Here is a 14,946-nt window from a genome sequence, read left to right as displayed (position 1 = left end):
CTAACCCAGGTCCTAAACCTGGACCCCTAACCCAGATCCTAAACACAGGTCCTAAACATTGACCCCTAACCAACCCAGACCCCTAAGACAGACCCTAAACATTGACCCCTAACTGAGACCCCTAACCTAGATCCTAAACCCGGACCCCTAACCCAGATCCTAAAGCCAGACCCTTAATCCATATCCTAAACCCGGACCCTTAATCCATATCCTAAACCCAGATCCTAAGCCCCGACCCCTAACTGAGATCCTAAACCCTGACCCCTAACCCAAATCCTAAACCCAGATCCTAAACCCAGACCCCTAACCCAAATCCTAAACCCTGACCCCTAACCCAAGTCCTAAACCCAGACCCCTAACTGAGATCCTAAAGCCAGACTCCTAACCCAGATCCTAAACATTGACCCTAAACCCAGACCCCTAACCCAAATCCTAAACCCTGACCCCTAACCCAAATCCTAAACCCAGATCCTAAACCCTGACCCCTAACTGAGATCCTAATCCCAGATCGTAAACCTAGACCCCGGACCCCTAACCTGGATCCTAAACCTGGACCCCTAACCAAACCAGACCCCTAACCCGGACCCCTAACCGAGATCCTAAACCTGGACCCCTAACCCAGGTCCTAAACCCAGACCCCTAACCCAGATCCTAAACCCAGGTCCTAAACATTGACCCCCTAACCAACCCAGACCCCTAAGACAGACCGTAAACATTGACCCCTAACTGAGACCCCTAACGCAGATCTTAAACCCGGACCCCTAACCCATATCCTAAACCCAGACCCTTAACCCAGATCCTAAACTCAGACCCCTAACCCAGATCCTAAACCCGAACGCTTAATCCATATCCTAAACCCAGATCCTAAGCCCCGACCCCTAACTGAGATCCTAAACCCAGACTCTTAATCCATATCCTAAAGCCAGACCCCTAACTGAGATCCTAAAGCCAGACCCCTAACCCAGATCCTAAACATTGATCCTAAACCCAGACCCCTAACCCAAATCCTAAACTGAGATCCTAAACCGGGACCCCTAACCCAAATCCTAAACCCAGATCATAAACCCAGACCCTAAACCTAGATCCCGGACCCCTAACCTGGATCCTAAACCCGGACCCCTAACCAAACCAGACCCCTAACCCAGACCCCTAACCAAGATCCTAAACCTGGACCCCTAACCCAGATCCTAAACCCAGGTCCTAAACATTGACCCCTAACCAACCCAGACCCCTAAGACAGACCCTAAACATTGACCCCTAACTGAGACCCCTAACCTAGATCCTAAACCCGGACCCCTAACCCAGATCCTAAAGCCAGACCCTTAATCCATATCCTAAACCCGGACCCTTAATCCATATCCTAAACCCAGATCCTAAGCCCCGACCCCTAACTGAGATCCTAAACCCTGACCCCTAACCCAAATCCTAAACCCAGATCCTAAACCCTGACCCCTAACTGAGATCCTAATCCCAGATCGTAAACCTAGACCCCGGACCCCTAACCTGGATCCTAAACCTGGACCCCTAACCAAACCAGACCCCTAACCCGGACCCCTAACCGAGATCCTAAACCTGGACCCCTAACCCAGGTCCTAAACCCAGACCCCTAACCCAGATCCTAAACCCAGGTCCTAAACATTGACCCCCTAACCAACCCAGACCCCTAAGACAGACCCTAAACATAGACCCCTAATCCAGACCCCTAACCGAGATCCTAAACCTGGACCCCTAACCCAGGTCCTAAACCTGGACCCCTAACCCAGATCCTAAACCCAGGTCCTAAACATTGACCCCTAACCAACCCAGACCCCTAAGACAGACCCTAAACATTGACCCCTAACTGAGACCCCTAACCTAGATCCTAAACCCGGACCCCTAACCCAGATCCTAAAGCCAGACCCTTAATCCATATCCTAAACCCGGACCCTTAATCCATATCCTAAACCCAGATCCTAAGCCCCGACCCCTAACTGAGATCCTAAACCCTGACCCCTAACCCAAATCCTAAACCCAGATCCTAAACCCTGACCCCTAACTGAGATCCTAATCCCAGATCGTAAACCTAGACCCCGGACCCCTAACCTGGATCCTAAACCTGGACCCCTAACCAAACCAGACCCCTAACCCGGACCCCTAACCGAGATCCTAAACCTGGACCCCTAACCCAGGTCCTAAACCCAGACCCCTAACCCAGATCCTAAACCCAGGTCCTAAACATTGACCCCCTAACCAACCCAGACCCCTAAGACAGACCCTAAACATAGACCCCTAATCCAGACCCCTAACCGAGATCCTAAACCTGGACCCCTAACCCAGGTCCTAAACCCAGACCCCTAACCCAGATCCTAAACCCAGGTCCTAAACATTGACCCCCTAACCAACCCAGACCCCTAAGACAGACCCTAAACATTGACCACTAACTGAGACCCCTAACGCAGATCTTAAACCCGGACCCCTAACCCATATCCTAAACCCAGACCCTTAACCCAGATCCTAAACTCAGACCCCTAACCCAGATCCTAAACCCGAACGCTTAATCCATATCCTAAACCCAGATCCTAAGCCCCGACCCCTAACTGAGATCCTAAACCCAGACTCTTAATCCATATCCTAAAGCCAGACCCCTAACTGAGATCCTAAAGCCAGACCCCTAACCCAGATCCTAAACATTGATCCTAAACCCAGACCCCTAACCCAAATCCTAAACTGAGATCCTAAACCGGGACCCCTAACCCAAATCCTAAACCCAGATCATAAACCCAGACCCTAAACCTAGATCCCGGACCCCTAACCTGGATCCTAAACCCGGACCCCTAACCAAACCAGACCCCTAACCCAGACCCCTAACCGAGATCCTAAACCGGGACCCCTAACCCAGATCCTAAACCCAGGTCCTAAACATTGACCCCTAACCAACCCAGACCCCTAAGACAGACCCTAAACATTGACCCCTAACTGAGACCCCTAACCTAGATCCTAAACCCAGACCCCTAACCCAGATCCTAAAGCCAGACCCTTAATCCATATCCTAAACCCGGACCCTTAATCCATATCCTAAACCCAGATCCTAAGCCCCGACCCCTAACTGAGATCCTAAACCCAGACTCTTAATCCATATCCTAAAGCCAGACCCCTAACTGAGATCCTAAAGCCAGACCCCTAACTGAGATCCTAAAGCCAGACCCCTACCCCAAATCCTAAACCCAGATCCTAAACCCTGACCTCTAACCCAAATCCTAAACCCAGATCCTAAACCCAGACCCCTAACTGAGATCCTAATCCCAGATCATAAACCCAGACTCTAAACCTAGACCCCGACCCCTAACCTGGATCCTAAACCCAGACCCCTAACCAAACCAGACCCTTAACCCAGACCCCTAACCCAGATCCTAAACCCAGATCCTAAACATTGACCCCTAACCAACCCAGACCCCTAAGACAGACCATAAACATAGACCCCTAACTGAGACCCCTAACCCAGATCCTAAAGCCAGACCCTTAATCCATATCCTAAACCCAGACCCCTAACTGAGATCCTAAACCCAGACTCTTAATCCATATCCTAAAGCCAGACCCCTAACTGAGATCCTAAAGCCAGACCCCTAACCCAGATCCTAAACATTGATCCTAAACCCAGACCCCTAACCCAAATCCTAAACTGAGATCCTAAACCGGGACCCCTAACCCAAATCCTAAACCCAGATCATAAACCCAGCCCCTAAACCTAGATCCCGGACCCCTAACCTGGATCCTAAACCCGGACCCCTAACCAAACCAGACCCCTAACCCAGACCCCTAACCAAGATCCTAAACCGGGACCCCTAACCCAAATCCTAAACCCAGATCATAAACCCAGCCCCTAAACCTAGATCCCGGACCCCTAACCTGGATCCTAAACCCGGACCCCTAACCCAGATCCTAAAGCCAGACCCTTAATCCATATCCTAAACCCGGACCCTTAATCCATATCCTAAACCCAGATCCTAAACCCCGACCCCTAACTGAGATCCTAAACCCAGACTCTTAATCCATATCCTAAAGCCAGACCCCTAACTGAGATCCTAAAGCCAGACCCCTACCCCAAATCCTTAACCCAGATCCTAAACCCTGACCTCTAACCCAAATCCTAAACCCAGATCCTAAACCCAGACCCCTAACTGAGATCCTAATCCCAGATCATAAACCCAGACTCTAAACCTAGACCCCGACCCCTAACCTGGATCCTAAACCCAGACCCCTAACCAAACCAGACCCTTAACCCAGACCCCTAACCGAGATCCTAAACCGGGACCCCTAACCCAGGTCCTAAACCCAGACCCCTAACCCAGATCCTAAACCCAGATCCTAAACATTGACCCCTAACCAACCCAGACCCCTAAGACAGACCGTAAACATTGACCCCTAACTGAGACCCCTAACCCAGATCCTAAAGCCAGACCCTTAATCCATATCCTAAACCCAGACCCCTAACTGAGATCCTAAACCCAGACCCTTAACTTAAATCCTAAACCCAGACCCCTAACCAAGATCCTAAACCCAGATCCTAAACCCATACCCCTAATCCAGATCCTAAACCCGGACCCCTAACCCAGATCCTAAACCCGGACCCCTAACCCAAATCCTAAACCCAGACCCCTAACCCGGATCCTAAACCCAGACCCCTAACCTGGATCCTAAACCCAGACCCGTAACCCGGACCCCTAACCGAGATCCTAAACCCAGACCCCTAACCCAGGTCCTAAACCCAGACCCCTAACCCAGACCCCTAACCCAGACCCCTAACCCAGACCCCTAACCAAGATCCTAAACCCAGACCCCTAACCCAGATCCTAAACCCGGACCCCTAACCCAAATCCTAAACCCAGACCCCTAACCCGGATCCTAAACCCAGACCCCTAACCTGGATCCTAAACCCAGACCCGTAACCCGGACCCCTAACCGAGATCCTAAACCCAGACCCCTAACCCAGGTCCTAAACCCAGACCCCTAACCCAGACCCCTAACCCAGACCCCTAACCAAGATCCTAAACCCAGACCCCTAACCCGGATCCTAAACCCAGACCCCTAACCTGGATCCTAAACCCAGACCCCTAACCCGGACCCCTAACCGAGATCCTAAACCCAGACCCCTAACCCAGGTCCTAAACCCAGACCCCTAACCCAGACCCCTAACCCAGACCCCTAACCCAGGTCCTAAACCCAGACCCCTAACCCAGACCCCTAACCTAGACCCCTAACCAAGATCCTAAACCCAGACCCTAAACCCAGACCCCTAACTGAGATCCTAAACCCAGATCCTAAACCCAGACCCTAAACCCAGACCCCTAACTGAGATCCTAAACCCAGATCCTAAACCCAGACCCCTAACACAGACCCCAAACCCAGACCCCTAACTGAGATCCTAAACCCAGATCCTAAACCCTGACCCCTAACCCAAATCCTAAACCCAGATCCTAAACCCTGACCCCTAACCCAAATCCTAAACCCAGATCATAAACCCAGACCCTAAACCTAGACCCCGGACCCCTAACCCAGCCCCTAAACCCACCCCCCTAACTGACTTCCTCAACCCAGCCCTCAACCCCAGCCCCCAACCCCAGCCCCCAACCCCAGCCCCTCCCCAAACCTTTAACGCAGCCCCTTTCCCAAACCCCTAACCCACCCCCTAACCCCCCCAGATTCCCCCATAACCCCCCAAACCCTAAAACCACCCCATAACCCCCCCTATAACTCCCTCCGCCCTTCCCCGGGCGGCCCCCAGAGGGCGCCCCCGCTCCCCTCCGGGGCGCTGCGGCGGCCGCTGCCGAGCGCGGCGGGGCCGGGCCCGTCCCCAGCCCCAGCCCCAGCCCCAACCCCAGCCCCAGCCCCAGCCCCAACCCACCCCATAGCGGCCCCACCCGGGCCCTCGGGCAGCGCCCGGAGCCGGCGAGGCGCCTCCGGCTCCTTCCCGTTCCCCTCGGCTCTTCCCGGCGACCCCATAAGGAGCATCCCCTAAGGAGCATCCCAATAAAATCCCCCCCCCCCCCCCCCCCCCCGGCGTCATCCCTCGGGAGCATCTCCGAGCAAATCCGCCAGGATCGTCCTCCAGGATCAACCCCCGGGATCAGCCTCGAGGATCACCTCCAGGATCACCCCCCCAGGATCACCCTACAGGATCACCCTACAGGATCACCCCACAGGATCACCCCCAAGGACCATCCCCAAGGAGCATCCCCAAGGAGCATCCCCAAGGACCATCCCCAAGCATCACCCTCTAGGCTCACCCTCTAGGCTCACCCCCCGGGGAGAGACCCCTCCAAAAGCTTCCACCCCAAAGGCTCAACCCCTCCGGGGGGGGTTGGGGAGGGGATCACCCACCCCATATCCCAAACCCTTTCCCCCTTTTCCCCCTTTTTTTTCCCCCCGGCGGACACGGAGCAGCCGCCGCCGCCCCGCCGATGCGCTCCGGCCGCCTCTCCAAGCAGGACCCGGCTCCTTCTGGCTCGCCGGCGGTGGGAGGACCCTTGCGAAGGTTTTTTCCTCGAGGTAGTGCCCCTGCCAGGCTCCCGGACTGGCTGCAACTTTTTCCCCTGCCCCTCGCTTTCCCTTTTCCCTTCCTCTGAGCCCCAAAAAAAAGGCCGGGGGGGGTGGGGGGGTGGGGGGCTCGGGCGAGCTCGCCTCGCTTGCTCGGGACCCCGAGCTCCTGCTGCTGAAATATGGAGAGGAGCCTCGGCTGCGCCTGGGTACCCACGCTGGCTTTTCTCCTCTGCGCCCTGGCGAGCCTCAATCCTGGCGTTTTGGGTAAGTCCGAGCCTCCTCCTCGGCTCCCCTTCTCCCCATTTTTCCCTTCTGTTTCAGCCCTCCGAGCCCCCCCCACCCGGCCGCCACCCGGAGAGGAGCCGGGGCACCGGGGAAGAAAAGGACAACGCCGGGAGCGAAGGGGAGCGGTGGAGAAGCGTGGCAGGAGGTGGCAGCGCCGCGCGTGTGCCGCCTGCCTTCTCCTGCCCCTCCACCGGCGGCTTTTTGGGGATCCTGGAAGGGTTTTTTTTTTTTTTTTGGAGAGCCGGGAGGCCAAAAAAATAAAAAAATAAAGAAAAGCGAAAGGAGCGAGGAGGGGATGATGAAGGCGGCGGTGAGTTGGCGAGGAGGCGAGCGCAGAGATGCGCAAAGCGGCTCCGGGTCCCTGCGGTTGTTTCGGGGCTGCACCTCTCCCTTTTTTTTTTTATTTTTGGGGGAAAAATGGCAAATTGGGGCAGGGGCAGGGGGAAAGGTGGCGGAGGGGCTGCAGGAAGGGCTCGGCTCCCTCCCGGAGGAAGGAGGAGAAGGGAACCGGGAGCCCCAAAAGCGCTCGGGACTGAGAAAGTGCGGCCGGGGGAGAGCCCGCTGGTGGCGGTGGTGGTGTTGTGTGTGTGGGGGCGCCTTAAAACGCTTCGATTTCCCCCAAATCCGACCCAGGAAGGGGGGAAAAAGCTCGTGGCGAGCACAAAACCCCCCTTGAGCTCCCGCAGTGGGAACAATGGGCACCGACTCCCCCCCGCGCCCAGCGGGGTTTTTGTGGGGTGCGGGGGGGTGCTGAGCAGGTTGGCAGCCTTATGGGGTCGGCGATCCCCCCCGGAGGCGCTGCCTGCCTCACCCTGATGGATAAATCCTTTGCCTGTCGTGATTTTGGGGGACTTCGGGAGGGTTTTCTTTGGGGTGCGTGCGCCCCAGCGCCTTCCCCAGCCGGGGAGAGGCGGGTTTATAGGGTCGGAGCGGGGTGCCGCCCGCTTTCCCAGCCGGGAACCGTGGCGCTGCTCTTCCTCCTCGCCACCCCACACGGGCTTGCAGGTTCCTCTGCTGCCGGAGGAGGGGATGGAGCCACGGAGATAGGGGATGGAGCAACGGAGATAGGGGATGGAGCAACGCCACCGCCGTGCCCCGGCATTGTTTGGGGCCGTGGCGAAGGAAAAGGGGTTGCGCAGCTCCCAGCCCACCTCCGGCACGCAGGTGCGCTCCTTCTGCAGCCTGGCGTCTTGGCCCTGCGCCCCAAATCCCTCTTTTGGGGCCGAGCGAGCTGCAAAAAGGGGAAAGTTGGCCCCCGAGCCGGCCCCAAACCCGCAGGGAGCCCGTCCTGCTAACAAAGGGCTCCCGGGAGGCTGCACAACGGGGCCACCGCCTCTCCCGCTCCGTGCCCCGATCCTGGAGCTGCCCCAGGCTCTGAATTTCCCTCACCCAGGATGCAGAGGTCGGGAAATATCGCAGCCGTGCTGCTCGAACAGGGAGAGCAAAACCCACGGGATGCCTCCTGCCATACAACCTGAAATCCGGGCATCCTCCAGCCCGCCTCGGGCTCGGTTTTAGGATTTCGCATCCCCTTGCGTGCCACCTGGGCTGGCCCCTTCCCACCAGCAGGCTGCTGGCAGCTCAAGTAACTCTCGGAGCCCTTCCTCAGTTGCTCCGCACGTGGGTTTTTCTCCAGGCGTCCTTTAGAGGGCCTGGCCCGATTTTTAAAAGGGTTTTTTTGACGAGCTAAAGCAGCTCCGCAACGGTGGGGTCCCCGCGTGCTGCTGCGGGAAGCCGGCTCAGGGATAGAGCAGCGCTGGAAGGGGCCTAGGGACTTCACTAAATGTGAGTAAACCTCAAAAAGTTTGCCCTCGCTCGATGTTTTAGCATCTCAGCAAACCAAAACTCGCCGTAATGCAAGGATTTGCCGCGCCACGGGCAGGTGTAGGGGCAAGCAGATCTCAAAAGGAGCCAACAAGTTGGTTCTTTTGGCCCCGTTCCCTTAAAATTACCCATTTCTGTTGCCACTTCTGAGGATGGAAAGCAAGTTTGGGCTCTGCTGCAAGGTGCAAGATGCTCGGGAACCCTTTGTTTTATCGGGGTGGGGAGCCTCGGGCTTTTGGGATCTGCTCCTTGGGGGTTTTCTCCTGTAAGGGAAGCCCGGAAAGCAAGTGAGGTGCAACTTCTGACTTCTTATAAATGCTCCGAGGTGGTCAAAAGAGGTCGAAAACTCTTTGAAATCGCGGCCTGGAGTTGCAGGAAAACGTTGGTTGGCAAACAGAGGAGCTGAAGGGAGGGCGTCTTTGTGGGAATTACTTTGCCCCTTCCTCAAGGGAGTTACAAGCCCCTAAAACTTCGATCCCAGCCCTTACAAGCCCCTAAAACCTTCCCAGTGCTGAAGACCCCGAGTCGTGGTGGGACCCTCTTCCTCATTGGGGTTCTCATTGGCATCGTCCTGGTGGCAGATTTTGGGGTCTGAAGGGCTGGTAGAGCTTTTTTATAGGACTTATAATAATATAGGACTGCTGGACTTGCTGCTGCGACAGCAGGTGGGTGTTAGGAGAACCAAATTGGCTTGGGGTGGGGGCTGTCGGGCACGGCGGTGTCCCCGGGATCTCTCCTGCAAACGTTATTCGTTCGTCGGTCTCATTAATCCGAAATAAAGGTCATCGGGCGGAGAGATTCGGGAGGCAAACAGGTAACCAGCTGCCCACGCGACCCTCTAAACCAGAATAAATCAAATTTCTTCTGCAGAATAACTCCCGTTTTGTCTCAATCCATCAAAGTTTCACGATGTAAACAGTTAGAAAAAGGGAGAAAAGGATTCCTGACTTGAGTAAATCCTTGCTGGCTTCCGCGGGGACGTGTTTGCATCACCCAAATCCCCCTCAACTTGATTTTTTGGGAATTGTTTGCATTCCTCGCGTGCTTGCACAGTTCCCTGCAAGCTCGTAGCTTTGCTCCGGCAGGTGTATTGATATTAAAAGGGTTGTTAACATCCCTCCAGAGGGGGATATTCTGTTACCAGTAACTCTATCAAGCTCTTCCATCTGGGTAGGGAATTGGTCGGGAGCCGGAGTTGCGTTGTGAAAAGTATCAGCCAGCTCTTGATTTGTGCCTAATTGAATCACATCGTTAGCAGGACTCGATTGCAGGCAACGGGAGGGATCACCGCACGGACGGCGGCCGCTCCGGGTTGCGAGTAGAGCTTCGTGCTCAGCCAACCCTCTCCAAAGTGCCACGACTCTCCCGAGCTTCAAAGAAGCAAATTCGGAGCAAAAACTTCAGCTTGCCTCCCGAAACGGGCACGCCGGCTCCGAGCCCAAATCCCAAATCCCAAATCCCAAATCCCTCGGCGCGGCCGCCGCGTCGCGAGTTGGTTTTGCGCATCGAGGTTTGATGCTAAGGACCCCTTGTAGGAACAGTTTTGTTGAAAAATGGAAATCCGAAGTGCTCTGCTGTAAGATTATTTATCTTTTCCTTGTCTTTCCCGCCCCAAAAGTGTCCCGAAATACCGATTCCTCTTCTCAGATGCTAAACCAAAGGTTGGCTTGTTATTGGTAGGGGTAAGGTGATCATAATATTCTTTGGCCTCGTGCGAATCAGAAATTGAGGTGGTTTCAGTAAAAATAACTTTTAAAGTCAAAACGCGATGTCTTCTGCTGTAAGTTGTTGTAATTAACAGCACCCAGGGACTGATTTTAAAGGGATACATCGGCGGTGTGCCCTCCTGCCAACTTTTGGCCCCCTGGCCTCTTCTATTTTCACGTCCAAGCAGAGGGAAATCAGGCGCTTTCCGTGCCATTAATGCGTTTTTAATGAACGATCGGAAAATTGCCGTGGGATGAAGTGAGGACGAGGCAAGCTTTGACTTTTAGAGGAGAAAAAACTTTGAAAGGAGAACGTATTCCCTGCGAATTAAACCATGGTGTTGCCCCGTGGATCTTACGCCAGCGTGGCGGGCTGCATTTCTCCCAGGTTTGGCGCTGAGTGATGAGGAGGACGGCGTAATGGATCGGCCACGCTTCTAGTCCTGGGTCGCTCGTTATTCTCAAGTGAAGTCCTGCAAATGAGCAATCAATAGCAGAGGAAAGGTACGTGCCATCGCCTGCTGCAACCGCGGGCTCCTCTTCTCTTACTTTGTCATCTGGAGAAGCCGAAGGACGGGAAAGCTCTGGCCTGCTGTGAGCAAAACTCCAAAAAAACCATATTTTTTTTTCCAGGAAAAAAATAACAGCAAGGAGTGAATATGAAACACGTTCAGCATTTACTGTAAAACCTTTTTTTTTTCTGGCCTGCAACCATCATTTTCCTCAAGGCCCAAAACACTCGGCTGGAGAAGGAAAGGGGGAGCGGCTTGGCTTTTCTCTGCCCAGGTGAACGGCAAATGAAATTTGGAGCTACAAATGAATGAATTAAAGCCAAAAGGTGATGCTCTTCTGCATCTTCAACCCCAGAGCACGTGGCAGACGAGCTTTTTCCCCAGCTTCTCGTGCCCGAGCTAGAGGGACGCCAACATCTTGTTGGCCGCGTGGATTTTGGGATCCGTTTGGTAGCTTTGGGTCGTTCCAGGAGCTGGTTTAAGAAGGGAAGGCTGTTTTTCCCCATATATTTTGGTTGAGTCCCGAGCAAAATCAGGTTCAGGGTTACCACCGGAGGGATGGAGGCACCCGAGGCTGATTTTTGTGCACAAATGTCAGCAAAAAGGGGCAGAGGAAAAGCAGAGGCTGGCAGAAAGTTCCCAATATTTCCCTAAACCCAAAGTATTTTCCATCCAAGGTGTGGCAACGAGGAAGGCAAGTGATGGAGGACTTGAATTTCACAACTAAAGGGTCCTTTTTTTTGGTGTGAGAGGTTCTCACGTGATTCAGCTTCTCCTATTTCTGCTCCAAGCCTCACTCGGGGAGCTCACTCGGACCTTCACCCCTCCTTAAGCCCTATTAAACCGAGGCCGTACCCGATGCAATATTCATGCCCTCTGCTCCTCAGCTTGGATTTAAATACTGCAAGTTTCATACCCGTAAAAAACGCAAATGAAACCGGGATATTTACAGATCGCTGCAAACCGCCGAGCATCTCCTTCCCGATTCCTCCGGGGTAAGCACCAAAGGGATATTTTAGAGCCTCTAAAATGATTTTTTTTCCCCTCGGCCGGTGTGTTGCCGCGGGGTGTTTGGGTTCGTGGTTTAATTGGGCAGAAATTTGGGCATTATTGAAGGCCGGGAAGGTGTTTTCCAACCGAGGGAAGTCAGGCAGGGCAGGGCAGGTTTCCTTTCCTCGTGGGCCGTGTCATTTTGTGCTCAGATTTTGTTAGCCAAACCCGAATATTGCTCTCTTTCTTAAAACAAATTCCAGCTGCGGCTGCACAAAACCTTCTCCTTTTCGGCTCTTAGTCTCCGAGCTTTATTTCTGCCTGACAATCAAGCTAAAGTTGATTTTCTGCTGAGAACAAAGTGTTATGAAGAGAATACATTTCTCTCTTCTGGGTGAGATGAATGCAATTTTTTTTTTAAAGGCTGAATTTGGAAGGCGATAAACACTAAGCAAGGGAAAGAAAAGGAGAGAGACGCATTCAAAATCAGCTCACATACCTTGTGCTTTCTGCTGTTATTACTTCGGATCGGCTTATAAAGAGCACCCGGGATGGGGACAGATGTTGGAAGCATGATTGACATCCTCCAGCTCCTTTTCTCCCCAGGTTTTTCCCCGGAGAGCAGGGCAGGACGCAGCCAGCTCTTTTGCAAAGCCACCTGCTTGCGTGGACGGGCGATGGAGAGGATTAAAAGTGGCACCAGCAGCCTCCGAGAGCACCGTCAGGCTGTGGCTAGGAACTTGCAAAGCCAGGGGAGCTCTGGGTGGCTTCCCAGCTTGTCAAGAAGGCAAGGCGTGTGCAGAAAAAAAAGCAACGAGGAGAGGAAAGAAAGGCTGGGAACGCCGCGAGAAACACCTCGGGTGCGGGTGATTTCGGGCTGAGGCTGAGGCTTACCCACGTGATGAGATAAACGGGATGTAGAACCGTTTCCTAAAGTAAGATTGTGACTTGAAGCCATTTTTCCATCATTTAAAACGCCATCAGATAATGGTGAAGTAACGTCCCAGATCACTGGGTGAGGTTTCCCTACCTTGCAATGTCGTGGGACCTCGTGCGTGAAGGGCTGGGACCCGGTGCCACACAATTAGTGGGGTTGCTGGAAGATTCAAGTAGCATTCCAGCTTTGCCAAGGTATTTAGGAGGTTTTTTATTATTTTTTCGGGATGCTCTGTGATTCTGTAGTGCTTAGGTCCCTAAATCTCCTCCCTAATCCCAAAGACCTTGCGGGATCAGTGCCTCCGCTTCCCACCTCTGCAGCTGTGACTGCACCGGCTGGAATTTGGTGCTGCTTCCTCGGCCGGATTTCCTCATCCCCAGAGGAGGTGAAGTCCTCTGCAGTTTGCTGGAGAAGCAATTTAGAAAAACAACCAGGGGTGGGGAGCGTCAGCCCCGTTTTAGCCTCTTTCATAGAAAATTCAAGCCGGCTCGGGAGGGGTGAGGAGAGCAGCATCGATCTGGAACTGGTAGGAATGGAAGCGGGGCGTTGTTCGCTAGGAACGGAGCAAAACGAGTGACCTTTCGGGCACGCTCCAGCTGCTCAAATCAAACCCTAAATAAATGAGGCAGCGTTTGCAGACGGCCTGATCGATAGGGCGGCGCGGTCAGGGAACCTCGCGGCACGGGAGCTAACTGGGTTGGACTTCATCGAGTGGCTTGGAGCCCTGCACGGCGCCCTGCGCTCCTTGGAAACCTCACCAAAACTTCCAGAAAAGGGAGAAAAGGGTGAGTTTGGAGAGCTGGAGATCCCAAGGGGTGTGCGAGACCCCAGGGAGTCCTTGGACAAGCCGTGAGCTGCTGATGTTCGTGCTTGCTTTGCTGGGAAGTGGTTTGCCAGCCCAAACTTTTATTGTACCGGCTTTGAAACACTCTGAGCAATAATCATAATAATAATAACACTTTGTGTCTCGGCAGCAGCTCTTTCACACAAAGAACAGAAAGTACTTTAGGGGAATTTTCAAAGGGTGTGTGACAGTAAATCAAACCCAGCTGTCCTATTGCTACCTTGTGCCTCTCAGAAATTCAGAAACAGACCCTAGCCTGTATTTTGCAGATAAAGACATCGAGCAAAGGGTCCAGGTATTGCCCTGAATTAGTGGCTAGCATCAACTCCACTTTGCTGGTTTAACAACAATACCGAGCATTCTCTAAAACGATTTTATTTTTTTTTTTTGTTGAATTTATACTTTTCTTTCTTTTTTTTTTCCCCTTTTTTTATTTACAATCCATTTCTCCTGCATTTCTGCCTAATTGTCGAGCAATGTCACACCCCTTTCCCCGGCACCATTCTGCCTGCTGATCTTCACTGTAATTATATTTTGCACTTCAATAATAGTCTTCAGTCAGATTTCAATGAGTTGCACAAAGCCGGGGGAATTTTCTTGCTGCAGCCTCGGGAAGCCGCACGTGACGTGCCCCGAAGGCGGAGGTGAGTTACGAGATACGGGAGATACAGGAGCGAGCCCTTTCCAGGCAGACCTGGACATTTCACAGCGGTTATTTCTCCCTTTCCCTTTTCCACCGTCAGGGAAATAGGGTCCTGAAGCCCACTTCTGGCTGCTGGGAGCTCATACTCATCCTTTCTTCCTTCATGGTCAACCGTTGACCGTGAAAGGAGCATGGTCAACTAGTGATGGAGACCCCGCGAACCATCCTAAGAAATCCACAGGTGTGTTTTTCTCCCTGTTTCACTGTAACACCCATCTGTAGGTATTCCTTGCTGGTCTGACCATGGGGTTTTACAGCAGAGGGGTCCCAGCCCCAAGTCTTGGGTCCTTCCACCCAAGTTGTCCGTGGCCCTGGGCTCTTCTCCGCTGGCTCACCCCGAAACGACTCGCTCGCCCTCTGTTCCAACTTCCAGTCCCTTCTGTCAGACAAATTTCTCTTTAGTCTCATATTTGACATCCCGAAGTCTCCACAGGAGCACTTCGACGAAGACGAACCATCCGTTCACAAATAAATAACCGGGTAACTCAGAGCCTCTTCGGGGGACCGGCGTACTTGCCTTAAAATAGTAATAGGGACGGGGGAATAATTCAATGTGGCAGAGTTAAGGTGTGATAAAACATTTATTCCCTCGGACATGACAAGAAAAAATGTGTTTATGTTTATGTGGC

At 53.4% G+C, this 14,946-nt stretch overlaps 1 protein-coding gene across 1 annotated transcript in view; it reads left to right on the top strand.

Annotated features, from left to right (window-relative positions):
• Positions 1-6,695: 6,695 nt before the first annotated feature.
• Positions 6,696-14,946, top strand: part of LOC309889411 (netrin receptor DCC-like) — a gene marked incomplete at both ends in the record, with an annotated part of 358,394 nt that continues 350,143 nt past the window's right edge. Inside the window, one exon of the mRNA XM_082782226.1 lies at positions 6,696-6,780. Within this exon, the coding sequence (XP_082638352.1) occupies positions 6,696-6,780 (85 nt within the window). The remainder of the gene's footprint in view (positions 6,781-14,946) is intronic.

This window comes from Aythya marila, assembly GCF_965140915.1.
Source record: "Aythya marila genome assembly, chromosome: W".
Classification (NCBI taxonomy): Eukaryota; Metazoa; Chordata; class Aves; order Anseriformes; family Anatidae; genus Aythya; species Aythya marila.
Note: the sequence above shows the minus strand (reverse complement) of the source record. Positions and strands in the feature narration are given on the sequence as shown.